Source organism: Arachis ipaensis, chromosome B09, assembly GCF_000816755.2.
Source record: "Arachis ipaensis cultivar K30076 chromosome B09, Araip1.1, whole genome shotgun sequence".
Classification (NCBI taxonomy): Eukaryota; Viridiplantae; Streptophyta; class Magnoliopsida; order Fabales; family Fabaceae; genus Arachis; species Arachis ipaensis.
The window spans coordinates 120,799,998-120,814,530 of NC_029793.2; the positions used below are offsets into that span (position 1 = coordinate 120,799,998).

The 14,533-nt window shown below is 34.5% G+C and overlaps 1 protein-coding gene across 1 annotated transcript in view; it reads left to right on the forward strand.

The window, feature by feature from the left end:
- Positions 1–6,125, forward strand: part of LOC107617707 — a 6,629-nt gene extending 504 nt beyond the window's left edge. The window contains exons 2-24 of the mRNA XM_016319546.2: positions 247–464; positions 632–737; positions 835–939; positions 1,046–1,105; positions 1,215–1,293; positions 1,410–1,557; positions 1,696–1,819; positions 1,947–2,127; positions 2,352–2,380; positions 2,548–2,696; positions 2,913–3,015; positions 3,123–3,218; positions 3,310–3,371; positions 3,450–3,573; positions 3,885–3,947; positions 4,067–4,126; positions 4,217–4,378; positions 4,535–4,608; positions 4,698–4,791; positions 4,892–5,028; positions 5,123–5,203; positions 5,361–5,466; positions 5,994–6,125. Of these exons, the coding sequence (XP_016175032.1) occupies positions 247–464; positions 632–737; positions 835–939; positions 1,046–1,105; positions 1,215–1,293; positions 1,410–1,557; positions 1,696–1,819; positions 1,947–2,127; positions 2,352–2,380; positions 2,548–2,696; positions 2,913–3,015; positions 3,123–3,218; positions 3,310–3,371; positions 3,450–3,573; positions 3,885–3,947; positions 4,067–4,126; positions 4,217–4,378; positions 4,535–4,608; positions 4,698–4,791; positions 4,892–5,028; positions 5,123–5,203; positions 5,361–5,466; positions 5,994–6,065 (2,433 nt within the window). The 3' untranslated portion in view covers positions 6,066–6,125. The remainder of the gene's footprint in view (positions 1–246; positions 465–631; positions 738–834; positions 940–1,045; positions 1,106–1,214; positions 1,294–1,409; positions 1,558–1,695; positions 1,820–1,946; positions 2,128–2,351; positions 2,381–2,547; positions 2,697–2,912; positions 3,016–3,122; positions 3,219–3,309; positions 3,372–3,449; positions 3,574–3,884; positions 3,948–4,066; positions 4,127–4,216; positions 4,379–4,534; positions 4,609–4,697; positions 4,792–4,891; positions 5,029–5,122; positions 5,204–5,360; positions 5,467–5,993) is intronic.

A 14,533-nucleotide genomic window follows, 5' to 3' on the forward strand; every position in this document is an offset into this window, starting at 1 on the left:
AATATATAGTAATAAAATTTATTTACTCTCACTAAATAATTAATTAAATTTCACCCTATTATGTTATTGGACTTTACTCATCAACCTCGATTATGTAGAAGCAACAGTAATTTAAGATTTAAATAAATTTGTTACAATAATATATGTAGTTGAAATTTTAGTGGCTAAAGGCATTTCTGTGACTTGAAATTAATATAGATTAGATTATAGAAAGTTGAAAATAATGTAACATGGGTTATCGAACAGGTAACTTATCCTAATATGATTGAATTCTTTGAGAATCTCGGAGTTGACATGGAATTATCAAACATGTCATTCGCTGTGAGCCTTGATGGTGGCTGTGGCTACGAATGGGGCAGCAGAGATGGTTTCTCTAGCCTGTTTGCGCAAAAGAAAAATGTGATCAACCCTTACTTCTGGAAAATGGTTAGAGAAATTATTAAATTCAAAGATGATGTTATAAGGCAAGTTATTCTTTATCTGTATCTAAACTTTTTCTTTGCTTAAGTCCATTCTTTCACTAATGTGAGGATATAAATAACAAGGATCGTTTTCATACACTTAGCAAGGGACTAATAATGCAAAAGAGTAATGCTAAGTTTGTTCTGTCTTTCTCCAATTATAAATGCAGCTATCTTGATATGCTTGACAACAAATTGGATATGGACCGCAATGAGACCTTGGAAAATTTCATAAAGTCAAAGGGTTATTCTGAATTATTTGTGAAGGCCTACCTTGTGAGTTCATTTCCATCTTATTAAATTATTTTGATTTCTATAAATATCATTCCTTTAGTAAGTTATGATTATTAATTATAACATGCAATGCATGTAGATTCCAATTTGTGGTTCTATATGGCCATGCTCTTTTGAAAGGGTTATGAGCTTTCCTGCTTTGTCAGTTCTCTCCTTCTGTCGCAATTTCCAACATCTTCAGCTAGTAAGGAGATAATTTCTATTTCAAATTTTATACAATAATAAATGAAATAATTTTAAATAAAATAAGACTTTTTTGATGCACTTGATCCTTTTTTTTATCTCTATAGCTCTTTGGAAGACCACAGTGGCTAACTATTAAAGGTCGCTCGCACACTTATATTAAGAAGGTAGTCATTTGTAATGCTATGCAAAATTTTTAGTGTAACTTATACTAGATATTTTTTAGTTTAGGCTATAAATCAAGATTTTGAAATTGATTATTTGTTATATAACCAGGTCAAAACAAAGCTTCTTGATAGAGGTGTTCAAGTAATAGCTAATTGTGAGGTTGAATTGGTTTCATCATCAGAAAAAGGTGATTGATTTGTCCATTCCCTTATTAAGCTTTTGATATTTATTCATGCACATCTTTTTGTCAAACATTGAATGATAATCACTGATTAAGTAACAAGTCTAGAAATATTGTTGCAGGGTGTGTTGTGCAATGCAAAGATGGTTCCAGAGAAATATACGAAAGCTGTATAATTGCAACACATGCACCAGACACTTTAAGATTACTAGGAGATGAAGCGACATATGATGAGCGAAGAATTCTTGGTGCTTTTCACTATGTATATAGGTAGAATTCATCCTAACTATTTACTACCTTCCACAAAGGGAACATGACAATGGAGCTTATAATAGTTATATTTAAAAGTAGTCAAATTCAACAAAGGATATCATGATGCTCACAAGTATTGTTGATCTCTATTGGCAGTGATATTTTTCTTCATCGTGACAAAAGTTTAATGCCTAAAAACCCAAAAGCTTGGAGTGCAATGAATTTTCTTGGATTTCAGAACAGTACAGTTTGTTTGACATATTGGCTCAACATTCTTCAGGTTAGCAATAACTTATATAGTGCAGGCATTTGTACATAAGCAAAATATTCTAGAAGGCAAGTGATTCAAACTTAATAAGTGAACTATGAATAAAACTTTTTGATTGATCTTATATTCTGATTTGCAGAATATTGATAAAACAATATTACCCTTTCTTGTAACTCTGAATCCAGACCATACCCCGAAAAATACCTTGCTCAAGTGGTCAACTGGACATCCAATTCCATCAGTTGCTGCATTCAAAGCTGTACAAGAACTTGAAAGTATTCAAGGAAAAAGAAGAATTTGGTTCTGCGGTGCCTACCAGGGTCTGTTCTTGACTTGGTTAAATTATAGTTGAACATTAATTAAATTATTAAACAAAACAAAAAGAACATACACAAAAATATTATAGTGAAATTCTAGATAGCTGAAATAACTTGGGCATATCTAATCATATTTTCTTTTTCACAAACAAACATTATTATGTTGAAAGATTTTGATTAACATTAAATACACATGTGATTATTAAGCAAATATTTGTGCTTTTCAGGTTGTGGATTTCATGAAGATGGATTGAAGGTAGTAAAAGCAAACTTGATTTAAATGAGAAGAAAACAAACATTTTTTTGGTTGAAAAGTAATGCTTTTTCGTAGATGAGACAATCGAGCCTCTTTTCTACATCAATAAAATCCAATATAAATTGCCAATTTCATTTAGTGAAAATATTTTATTTCCAAAATTTTAGGCTGGTATGGTTGCTGCATATGGCATTCTTGGAAGATGTTGTTCTCTTCGGACCAATCCAAAACACATGGAACCTTCTTGGAAGGAACTCGGAGCACGTCATTTCGTGACGAGATTCCTAAATTCCTATATTACTACTGGATGTTTAATGTAAGTTCACTTTTCAAAGTGTGTAGACATTTATAAATATACTCTTTTTACACTTCAAGTTGGAAGTATCATATTCATACACAATAATACTATTGGAATAACAGTTTCTTAAAATAATGTTATTCCCTTGAAACAATCATGTTATCTGGAAGATTTTAGCATCAATTGTATTCTAGTTCTTGACTCACTTTATATCTTGTCTTGAGGAGTTTACAGTTTATTGGAAGAGGGAGGAACAATGTTTACCTTTGAAGGAAACAATATGAAGCACTCTTTGAAGTGTGTTATGAGAATCCATAGTCCTCAATTTTATTGGAAGGTATGTGCTTTAGATTTATGCATGAAATGAAGTTAATGATTTTCATTTCTACTTTTTGGAATGAAACTAAGATAATGATAATTAACGTTTTTTGTTGTTTTTGTCAGGTTATGACAGAAGCTGATTTAGGTCTTGCAGATGCATATATTAATGGAGACTTTTCCCTTGATGATAAAGATAACGGTCTTTTGAATCTTTTTCTGGTATACATATTCATTAGGATCTAATTAACATATAATTATGCATATCAGACTTTAGTGTTTACTTCCATGTTTTTTTGTACTTGTGCTACAGATTTTCATCAAATCAAATACAGATTCATCAAATGCTTCAAACTCAAAATTAAAAAAGAATAGGTAAGTTGATAGAAAGTACTGAAATTGTAATTGTATTCTTTTTCAACCTTTATATTTCCTGATTTTTTATGTCTTCAGGGGTTGGTGGACACCAATTTTCCTTACAGCTGGTTTAGCATCTGCAAAGTTCTTCTTTAAGCATTACTTTAGGAAAAATACTCTTGCACAAGCTCGTCGCAATATCTCTAGACACTATGATCTGGTATAACATCAATAACTACCAAAGTTACAAGTTTCAATGAGATTATTCTACACAAGATACACAATAAAAGAACTTTCTTACAACTTTCTGTAACTAGAATTGAAAAGAACTTCATGCATAAGTTGCAACTTTTACGTTAGAAAAGTACTTTATATCAGCTACAATCATTACTTAATAAAGATGTTTTAGTGGAATGATTAACTATTTTCCTTTTATTTATTTTATTTTGTTTTCACAATATATCTCAAGTGCCTACTTTTTACTGGTCATAAATATCTTTGTCTTATACTTATTCGTTGGTTTATTTCTAGAGCAATGAACTATTTGCACTATTCATGGATGAAACAATGACATATACATGTGCAGTGTTCAAGGCAAGACCATGACTTTTTGATGCTTGAGTCCAATTTTCTTGTAAAGAATATTTCTTCAATTTCTGATATAGCCCATGTTCACATTTTCTCTTATTAGTCTATTTGAATTTCTAACACAGAATGAAGATGAAGACTTGAAAGATGCACAACTGAGAAAAATGTCTCTTCTCATTGAGAAAGTGAGTACCTTTGAATGTAATTTTATCAATGTATTGTGGTTGGTAAATTGTGAATGACCTGACAACATCAACTTTTTAAAATATATGAAGGCTAGGATAGACAGCACACATGAAGTTCTTGATCTCGGGTGCGGATGGGGAAGTTTTGCCATTGAAGTTGTCAAACGAACTGGATGCAAATGTACTGGCATCACTTTGTCTAAGGAGCAACTGAAATTTGCAGAAAAAAGAGTTAGAGATGCTGGACTTCAGGTATATGAAAAGCTAATGTGATTAATTAATTTCTTAGTATAAAATAAAATAACATAACAAGGTGAAAATACAAGCCATATTTAGGTATTTCATTTTACTATTGAGATCATTTCATGAATACTACTCATGCTAAGTGTTGTGAATTCATGATTTCAGGATAATATCAAATTTCTACTGTGTGATTATCGTCAACTACCAAAGACATTCAAATATGATAGGATTATATCTGCGTGAGCATATTTTCATTTTAACTTTGCAAACTTACATTGAAAAGCAATATTTTTCAACACATCGCATAACATGTAGTATGGTATTTTAGTGGAATGATAGAAGCAGTTGGTCATGAATATATGGAAGATTTTTTCGGTTGTTGCGAATCAATATTAGCAGATGATGGCCTTCTAGTTCTCCAGGTATTATAAAGTTCTAGGGAGTAATACTTACTACTAGCTGCTATAAAATTTGGTATTTAAATTTGTACTAACTTTTGAATATGGTTATCTTACAACATAGTTCATATCATGTCCGGATGAGTCTTATGATGAGCACAGGCGTAGTGGTGGGTTTATAAAGGAATATATTTTTCAAGGGGGATGCCTACCCTCCCTAAGTAGGGTAACATCAGCCATGGCAGCTGCATCAAGACTATGGTATAATTTATATTTTATTTCTGATTTCAATGACCATGACCATCCCTTCATTCTTCTTTTTTCTTAATGATGAAATGAACTTTCTTGAATATAGTGTGGAGCATGTTGAGAATATTGGAATCCATTACTATCAAACATTAAGGTGGTGGAGAAAGAGCTTTAAGGAAAATCAGAGGCATGTCATTAATTTGATTGGAACATACTTTATTAGATTGAAGTTAATATTCACCATGCACTAGTTGTTGAAATTTATTATTTTTAATTTCTTTTTTCTTCTTCTTCTATTACTTCTTACACTAACATTTATTTAAAAATTTTCTTTGTTCTGTCAGTGAAGTTTTGGCTCTTGGGTTCGATGAAAAGTTTATTAGGACATGGGAATACTATTTTGATTATTGTGCTGCAGGTTTTAAGTCACGAATACTTGGAGATTACCAGGTACGTATTATATTTCATAGCCAAGTTACTATGGTACTATAGACAATATTATGATGTATTAGGATAAACTTAATCTAATAATAAAAATCTATTAAACGCAAGGCATGATTAGTCATATAGTTAAGCAATATATCCCGTTATATATCCAAATTAAATCTTATATCTTGTGACCAAATTTTTAATCTTTCAACTTGAAACTTTGGCCTCTTAGGGCTGTTTAATTATCCCAATAAGCCCACACCAAGAGAAATATTCACTTATGGAACTTTGGTTTGTGGAATGATGTAAAATGAATCTAGACCTAGATCCTAAATCTAGAAAAAAAAAAATAATAGATTGTGTGTTCTTTAATTAAAATGATATTTATATGGCTGAAATTTATACCCTTAATACTATTTATTAACAAAAAATAGGGTTCGTGGATAAGGATTAAGGAATAAAATTAATCATAATTTGAATATGTTTCATAGAGTGAGAGTTGCATCAACTAAATTTAATTGGCTTTCATTTATGTACTATGCATGTAGATGGTTTTCTCACGGCCTGGCAACACCAATACACTCAAAGATCCATACAGAAGTTGGCCCTCAGCATGTTAAGAACAAGCCATGACACATAATAGCATACCATATTGCAAGTTTTTTTTTTTTTGACAAATGGCAAAGGGTAGATTGATGATTTTGCTTTTTCCTTTTTTGCACTTCATATTACTAAAAATAAAGATGTAATTTTTATTTGGTCATTTTTCATAGTTTTTGGTATGTAAGCTTTCTGTGATGAATAAAAATATTAGAAAAAATAATTATTTGTATCTATAAAATTTGTAAACATTGACAAAAGTACTTATCAAATAAAAAACTAACGTTATACCCATAAAAAATAAATTTTGTGTAACAAAAATATTTAAACCTTAATTTTTTATTAATTTTAAAATAAAATTTTAAAATTAGCTCTACCTCGTCAACTTCAACTCCATACCATCTCTCCATGAAATCAATACTAAAAACGAAAACTAATAATTGAAATCAGTGAGTTACAAAACACAAAAATGAATGTGATAAAGCATAGATCAATTCCTTTATATCAAAACAATGGCCTAACAGTAGATACTAATTTACAAAATCTATCAATACAAATGGTTCGATTTTCCAAAATCTGAAATAAAATATATTATTGTTAAAAAAATTACATAATATCATGATCGTATGTTCCTTGATAAATTCGTACTTAGTAGTATATTTGTAATTGTACACGAACTTCTGCATGTACAATATTTTCAGTGCAAATAGTCATATAAACAATGGAGTTTCGAAAATAATGGATGATCAATTAGGCTGCATTTGTTTATCAAAACAGGTTAAGACAAGACACTGAAAACTAGACATAAAAGACAGAGACACAATATTTTGTGTTTTTGTATTTTGTTTGATGATAAACAAGAATAAATTATGAAAATTCAATTTATTCTCAATTTTTTCATCCAAAAAATTTGAAAAGAAATATATAATAGTAAAAAAAATATAATTATAAAAAATTAACAAGAATAATACAAAAAAAAATAAAAAATAAGTTGTATCCCTTGTTAGTGTCTCTGTGTCCTTCCTGTCAGGATGACACAAAATATATTAATTCAGTGTATCTGAACACAATGTCTCTGTCCATGTATCACCTATCAAACATGATTTTGTGTCTCTGTTTCAATATCTAATCCCTGTAAACAAATACAACATTAATATTTGTGTTCTTGCCTATAGAATAGGTCGGCTCCTCGTTTGGAATGTCTGCCGAGCTATCTCCTCGGAAGGCTGCACTGCTAGCTCGTCAGTTCCGAGCTTTTCCTTTCAACTTGGGGAAGCGTGGACAATGAAGAGGAAAAGAGGGGGGAGTGTACCTGCAAAAGCACTCCAATGCTTAAGTCAGTATGAGATTCAAGTCAGAAGAAGTATATCAAAAAGATACTTTTACCTTGCTTTTATATGATCGGTTCTCCATCAGTAACGTTTTTTCCTCAACGTCTGTCTTGGCGAGGATTGATAACGTATCTGGTCAATATGTCGCCTTTTACTCGGCGGTTTGGGTCCATAACGTCGATTTTGCCGAGTTATTACTCATGAAGGCCGTATTTGTAATGTATATTGCCGAGTTATGGCCGAGGTGTGTTGTGTGATGCCGAGCTTTGTAGGTGTAACGACCATATCACAGCCCCGAAGTTTAGCCTGAGAAAAATTTTTAATGAAGGAGGTTGAGCTTCTTGATGAGTTATAACTCGGTTAGATTGATTAGTTATGGAGCCCCCAGTTCAACGTTCTTCATTAAAAAGAATGTTAGTGGGAAAAGTGGGGAGTCGTGTCAAGCCATTAGTGAGGAGAGAGAAAGATGTTCTGTTTATTAAATGGCTTTTTACGTTTCCAAAACAAACTGTACCGTTTGATGTGATTGAGTTTTGAGGGTTAAGTTTCAGTTTGGTTACCCCTGACCCTTGGTCTTGCTTCTTTGGAAATAGTATGAGTAAAAGAGGTATGCATGTTCTTTGTATCCTTTACTGATTTCTCATTTCCTTCTTCTTTTGTTATTTTCATTGTCTGGGTTCTCTTATGGGTTTTGAGAAGGAGAAAAAGGAGAGTATTGATTGGTCTTATGATTGGGTTAGTAAAGATGTTAAGTCTCGGGTATCTTTGTTTTGTGATGAAGCGGCTGTTAAGGAGATTGATGCTGGTAAGGTTGTGAGGGTTAGTTCTGGGGTGCAAGTGGAGTTGTTGCCGTGTAGTATGGAAGATAGGGTTTATCACCTGGGTCAGGGGTTTGAGTACTTCTATATGCATAGTTGCATTTTGGAAGAACTGAGGGTTAAGTTGCTTTTTACTGATTTTGAGTGCCAAATTCTGAAGCAACTAAATTGTGCTGCTTCACAGCTGCATCCTAATGAGTGGGCATTCTTGAGGTGTTTTGAGATACTAATGGAAATTCTTGAGGAAAGGCCTTCTGTGGATTTGTTTTTTTCCTTGTTTCCGGCTAAAAGGGGTTTGGAAAGGGGGGGTGGGTTAATCTAAATAGTACTCCTGGGTTTGGTATCTTCAAGTTGTATAAATCTTCCTTTAAAGAATTCAAAGAGATGTATTTGAAAGTGAGGAGTGTGGAGAAGCAATTTCCTTTTTATATGGACGAGTTTGTAGCTGAGAGGTTTCCACTGTGGTGGTGCTCAGAGCCTCAAAATATACTCGGACCTGAGGTGATAACTCCGAGGAATGTGTGCATTATTGAGTTCCTCATGGAGCAAATTGATCGGAAGGATTTGATATCTATGTTTGAAATTTTAAAGTGGGAGGAAAATAGGGATTCGGTTATAGAATATTTGGGTGAGTTTTGTTATTTTGTTTGCTTTATTTTTGCTTGAAGTGTTGCTGATTTCGTTTTGTATGTTTATACAGGGGGTATATATCCTAGTGTCTCAGCTGCCTCCTTAAGGTCCAGGTTCAAGAATAAGAATCTGGAAAAAGAAGTGTCCTCATCCAATAAGGAGAAGACTACTATTGCTGCTGAGGTCAGTAAGCCTGTAACTGGTCGGAGGAAAGTTCTTGTGAAGAAGAGAAAAGGTGAAGTTGTTGACCTATCCGAAGAATCTAGTCAAAGGGGGGGATGATGTTTCGTTGGAAGAAATCCGTGCATTTCTAATGAACCAGAAGAAACTTCATGAAGTTTCTGAACATAGCGACGGGTTATCGGTCTGGGGAGGTGACTTTCCGTATATGGCTGTGGCCGATGATATTTGCCAATCATCGGCCGATGTTTCATTGGCCAATGAGGTTGGGGAAATAGCCGTCGGGCAGTATATGCAGGTAAATATTTTTCGTTTTGAATTGTTATTTTAGAGTTATATGTGATTCTTATTTTGAATTAGGTTTTTGTTTTAACCTATAGGTAGTTGGATTTCGTATGGCGAGCTTAGGTCGTAGTCAAGAGGTGAAATATAAGAAGTTAGCAATGCAGAGAGAGGAGGTTGAGGCTTTGAAGGAGCAGTTAGCCCAGAGTAAAGGTACGGTTGTTCAGTTGCAAACTAAATTGGGTGATGTTGAGAAACTACTGAAAGAAACAAAAGACAGCTATGCTAAGGATGTGGAGGACTTAAAGAAAAAGGAAGCCGACTTGGCTAGTGCGGAGACTCGGTTAATTGAGGTTACTGCTCAGTTGAAAGACATGGAACAAAAGAAACAAAATGAAATCTTGGATTCGTTTGTTGAAGGATTTGAAAGGGCTTCAATTCAGGCAAAATTTATGGCTCCTGAAATTGATTTTTCTGAGATGGATCCTGGGAAGATTGTCAGAGATGGTAAACTAGTTGATGATGATGGTGTTGCGGAGGATGAAGCTAAGAATACTTAGTTTTATTTGAAATGAACTGTTGTTTCTGTGACGTTTTTAGCTTGCTATTTTGTTTAGGATTTGTATGTTGAAACATTTGTGTTATGGACTTGTTTGCTTTTTAGGCAAAAAATGGCGCTGTATTTTGAGATGGATTAAGTTAAAATCCTTGTTTTGGTAATTTGTGCTTTTGTAAGTTGTATTCGTCTAATGCATGGAATACAATAGTAGATTTATTGATAGAGACATCTTGGTAAGATGTGGAATGGTTTGCCGAGTTGTAAGTATTGTTTGATGAAAATGCTTGTTCCTTTTGAGTTGAAAAGCTTTTTCGAATTGCTAACTCGGTTAATGATTGACAAATAATATAGGAGTGAATATCTGGAAAATATTTGGTTTGATTGATGAACCTTTATTTACAAAGGTGCCGGTAGGCTAGCCTCATTAAAACCTCTCCAAGCAAAACCTTTTGTTTGGGAAAAATGATTTGCTTCTGACGAGCTTATTATGTCGCCGAGCTATGGCTTGCTGTGCCGCATGGAGTCGGATGCTTGTCATATCTATGACTTCTTCGATGATGTCTAACTTGGCTCGCCGAGCTTTTTCGTGGTCGGAAATCTGTGTACGGACCGAGCCTTGTGAAATTTCTAAAGGGATCATTGCTTTATATCCATAGACGAGCCTGAATGGGGTTTCTTTCGTTGATGATTGAGGTGTAGTGTTATACCCCCAAAGGACTTCTGGTATGAGTTCGGCCCAAAGGCCTTTGGCGTCGTCTAACTTCTTTTTTAAGGCGTGTAATATGACCTTGTTTGCTGCTTCAGCGAGGCCGTTAGTTTGTGGATGTTCAACGGATGAGAAGTGATGATTGATTTTGAGGTTCTGCAAAAAAGATTTAAATTTCTAATCGACAAACTGGCGACCATTATTAGTAATGATATGTCTAGGGAGACCAAAACGACAAATAATGTTCTTCCAAATGAAAGATGTCATATGTTGTGAAGTAATTTTAGCTAAAGGTTGGGCTTCTACCCATTTTGAGAAGTAGTCAATTGCAACAACAAGAAATTTTACCTGACCTGGTGCCACTGGGAATGGGCCGAGAATGTCGAGCCCCCAGTGGTTGAAGGGCCAGCTAATGTCCGAGTAATGTAACTGTTCAGCTGGGGTATGTATTAGTGGCGCATGCTTTTGGCAATTGTTGCATGTCTTTACTTTATTGTTGGTATCTTCTTTGATGGATGGCCAGAACAGACCTGCTCGGAGGATTTTGGAAGCCAAACTTCGAGCCCTCGTGTGGGTTCCGCAGATTCCTTCATGAGCTTCGGCTAATGCTATTTCTGCCTCACTTCTGTTGAGGAATTTCAGGAGTGGTTGGGAGTATCCTCGGCGATATAGGGAGCCATTTATTAAAGTGAAAAAGGAAGCTTGTCGACGAAACCGTTTTGCATTTTTAATATTGTCTGGTATGTTCCCTGTTTGCAGATAATGTATAAACGGGGTTTGCCAATTTGTTTCCTGTGTAACACTCACAACATCAGTTAGAGTAACACTTGGAGATTTGAGTGTCTTTGTGCTTAAGTCATATATTACTTTTATCTCTTTGATTTTGATTTAATTTGTAGAAATTGGTGGAAAAGGAAGTAAAAAACACAAAACAAGCATGATAAATGATACGAGTAATTTGGCCATGAAAGTGGGGCTTGAGCTAGAGCTCAAATTGAAGAATGGCACTGCCTGGGAGGCCTTAGCGCTCACTATCTAAATGAATGCAAGTGCTTGGTCAAAATAAATCAATTCCCAAGAAACATATATGCACAAGGGATAAGGACTAGCAAGTCTAATCCACAATTGAATTGAGTTATTAAATATTTTTACAAACTTGCATGAAAATTATGATCATAGGTGAAAACATGTAATTGAGCATCAAACCCTCACCGGATGTGTTTGCACTCTATTCGCTCAAGTGTTTAGGGTTGATTCACTCATTTCTCCTCTATTTCATGCTTTCCAAGATTTGTTTTTCTTCTAACAATCAACATTTATTTCATGCATGCATACAAGTATCATGAGGTCTTTTTATTGGTTGTAATGGGGCTAGGGTCAAGGTAGGATGCATATTTGGTCAAGTGAGCTTGAAATTTGAATCTTTGATAAGCTTAAACTTCCCACCTAACCCATGACATCCTATACAATTAAGTTCTAATCTAGCTACCCATTCTTCACTTTTTCACATACTCATGCATTTTCTTTTCATTTCACAACACTTATGCATTGATCTTATTGAGCTTCACTTTGGGGCATTTTGTCCCCTTTTTATTATTTTTATTCTTTTTTTCTTTCCTAATCATGTTTTCCAAAATTTGATTTTCTTCTAACAATCAACACCTATTCAATGCATGCATACATTCATCATGAGGTCTTTCATTTAGGTTGTAATGGGGTTAGGGTCAAGGTAGGATCATTTATGGTCAAGTGGGCTAGAATTTGAGTCTTTGATTAGCATAGACTTTCCCACCCAACCTAATTAATGACCTATACAAATAAGTTCTAATCTAACTACCCATTTTTCACCTTTTCACATACTCATGCATTTTCTTTTTCATTTCACAACACTTATGCATTGATTTTATTGGACCTTGCCTTGGGGCATTTTGTCCCCTTTTTATTATTTTTTTCTTCTTTTTTTTTTCTATTTTTTTTTTCTTTTCCATATTATTTTTTTTTCTTTTTCTTTTGTTTTTCTCATTTTTTTCTTTCTATATACAAGAACATCAATGCATAAGGTCTATACATTTAATCAATACATGAGCATGTACCCAATTCCCAATATTTACAACAAAAATTACAAAACTACCCTTTTATTCTCCCAATGTCCCAAGATTTCCCACACTTAAATGACACACACACACTAGCCTAAGCTAATCAAAGATCCAAACTAAGGACTTTTCATTGGTTTTCCGCCTTAGGCTTGTAATGTGCTAAAATAAGAATAAGTGGGTTAATCGTAGGCTCAAAATTGGCTAACAAAGGAAGATAAAAGGTAAGGCTATTTGGGTAAGTGAGCTAATAAAATGATGGCCTCAATCACATAAATGCATGAATACACAAAATAATGGACATGAAGAATCAAACAAATCAAAGATTACAATCATAGGAAGAGAATAATGCACACAAGAAGAAAAATAAGTGGTTATAAGATGTAACCACACCGTTAGGCTCAAGTCTCACAAGCTTGTGTTCTTAGCTCAAAACATGATCCATAATGTATATAATTCAAGCAAGTTCTATGAAAAGTTTTCCACTCAAATCAATTGGTGCCCTATAGATAGAAATCCTTGGAAAATTTCATTATTTTGACTAAGCTTATTGTGTATATATATGCAAAAATAAGAAAATGCAACAAAAATCCTAGAATAATGTTTCCAACCACTAGCCATTCCCTTTTTGCTTTTAAAGCCACAAATATGTCTAAGTTGACCATCCGTCTCAAGCAAACCATATTCAAGGGGAATAATAAAGCTTGAGTATAAGGAATTTACCCACTTGAATGAAAGAATGGATGGTGGTGGCTTGGGGAGAGGTATCTCCAACGTGCTAGCAAGCTTTACTCCCTTGTGTTCTTCCTTGTTAATCTCCACCTCTTCATAGGCTTCCTCACTTCCAATCCTTTGTTCATCAATTTCATCTAACTCTTCAACATCACTCAAGTCATAAATGGGAGGTTGAGAGAAATCTACCTCCACATCACTTTTAAATTCATTGGGAGAAGGTTCTTCAAATTCAAAGGATTCTTCACCAAGAAGATTGGGTGCACGATCTTCATCGCCAAGGGAACTCAATTCTTGCTTCATTCTCTCCAAGTCTTCATATAGAATATGCCTCGGAGGTTGTGCACATTCCTCCTCAACATCAAATTTACTCTTCTTGGAGGGATTTTCTTTGATTTTAGCTTCCCATGGAGGTTCCGCATCTCCTAAGTCTTCAACCACTTCTTCCTTTTCTTTAATAATCATAGGCTCCTCCAATTGTTCTAACACAAAGTAGCATTCCTCCTTTTCCACCGGAGTTTCCAATCTCTCCTTCATGCTAACCGGTTTACCACCGCATCCAAGGCGGTCATGAATTGTTGCACATCCCTTGTCATCTCCTCATGTCCTTGAAGAAGAACACCAAGGGTTCCATCCATTAGAGGTTGGAGTGGATAAGAAGGTTCATTGTCTTGGAGAAAGGGTTCATTATAGGAAGGTGGTTCTTCTTGGTGAGGTGGTGGTGTGTATTGAAGTGGTTCTTGGGAGTAGTAATCTTGGAATTGTGGTTCCATGTATGGCTCATATGGTTCAAAAGGAGGTTGGTATGGTGGATATAGATTAGGGTCATATGGAGGTGTTTGGTGGAAGGAGGCTTGTGAGTATGGTTGAGGTTCATGTTGAGGATATGGCTCATAGGCATATGGTGGTGGTTCTTGAAAATCACAAGGAGATCCACCATAGCCACTTGATTGATATGCATCAAAGAATGGCTCTTCTTCATAGTGCATTGGTGGAGGTTGTTGCCAAGAGGATTGATCATAAGCATATGGCTCCTCCCACCTTTGGTTATCCCATCCTTGACACACATCTTCATTGTAGCTCCCATCACCTACAACATAGTTGTAATCACACTCATAGCCAAAATGAGAATTCATAATGGAAAGAGAAAACAAAAA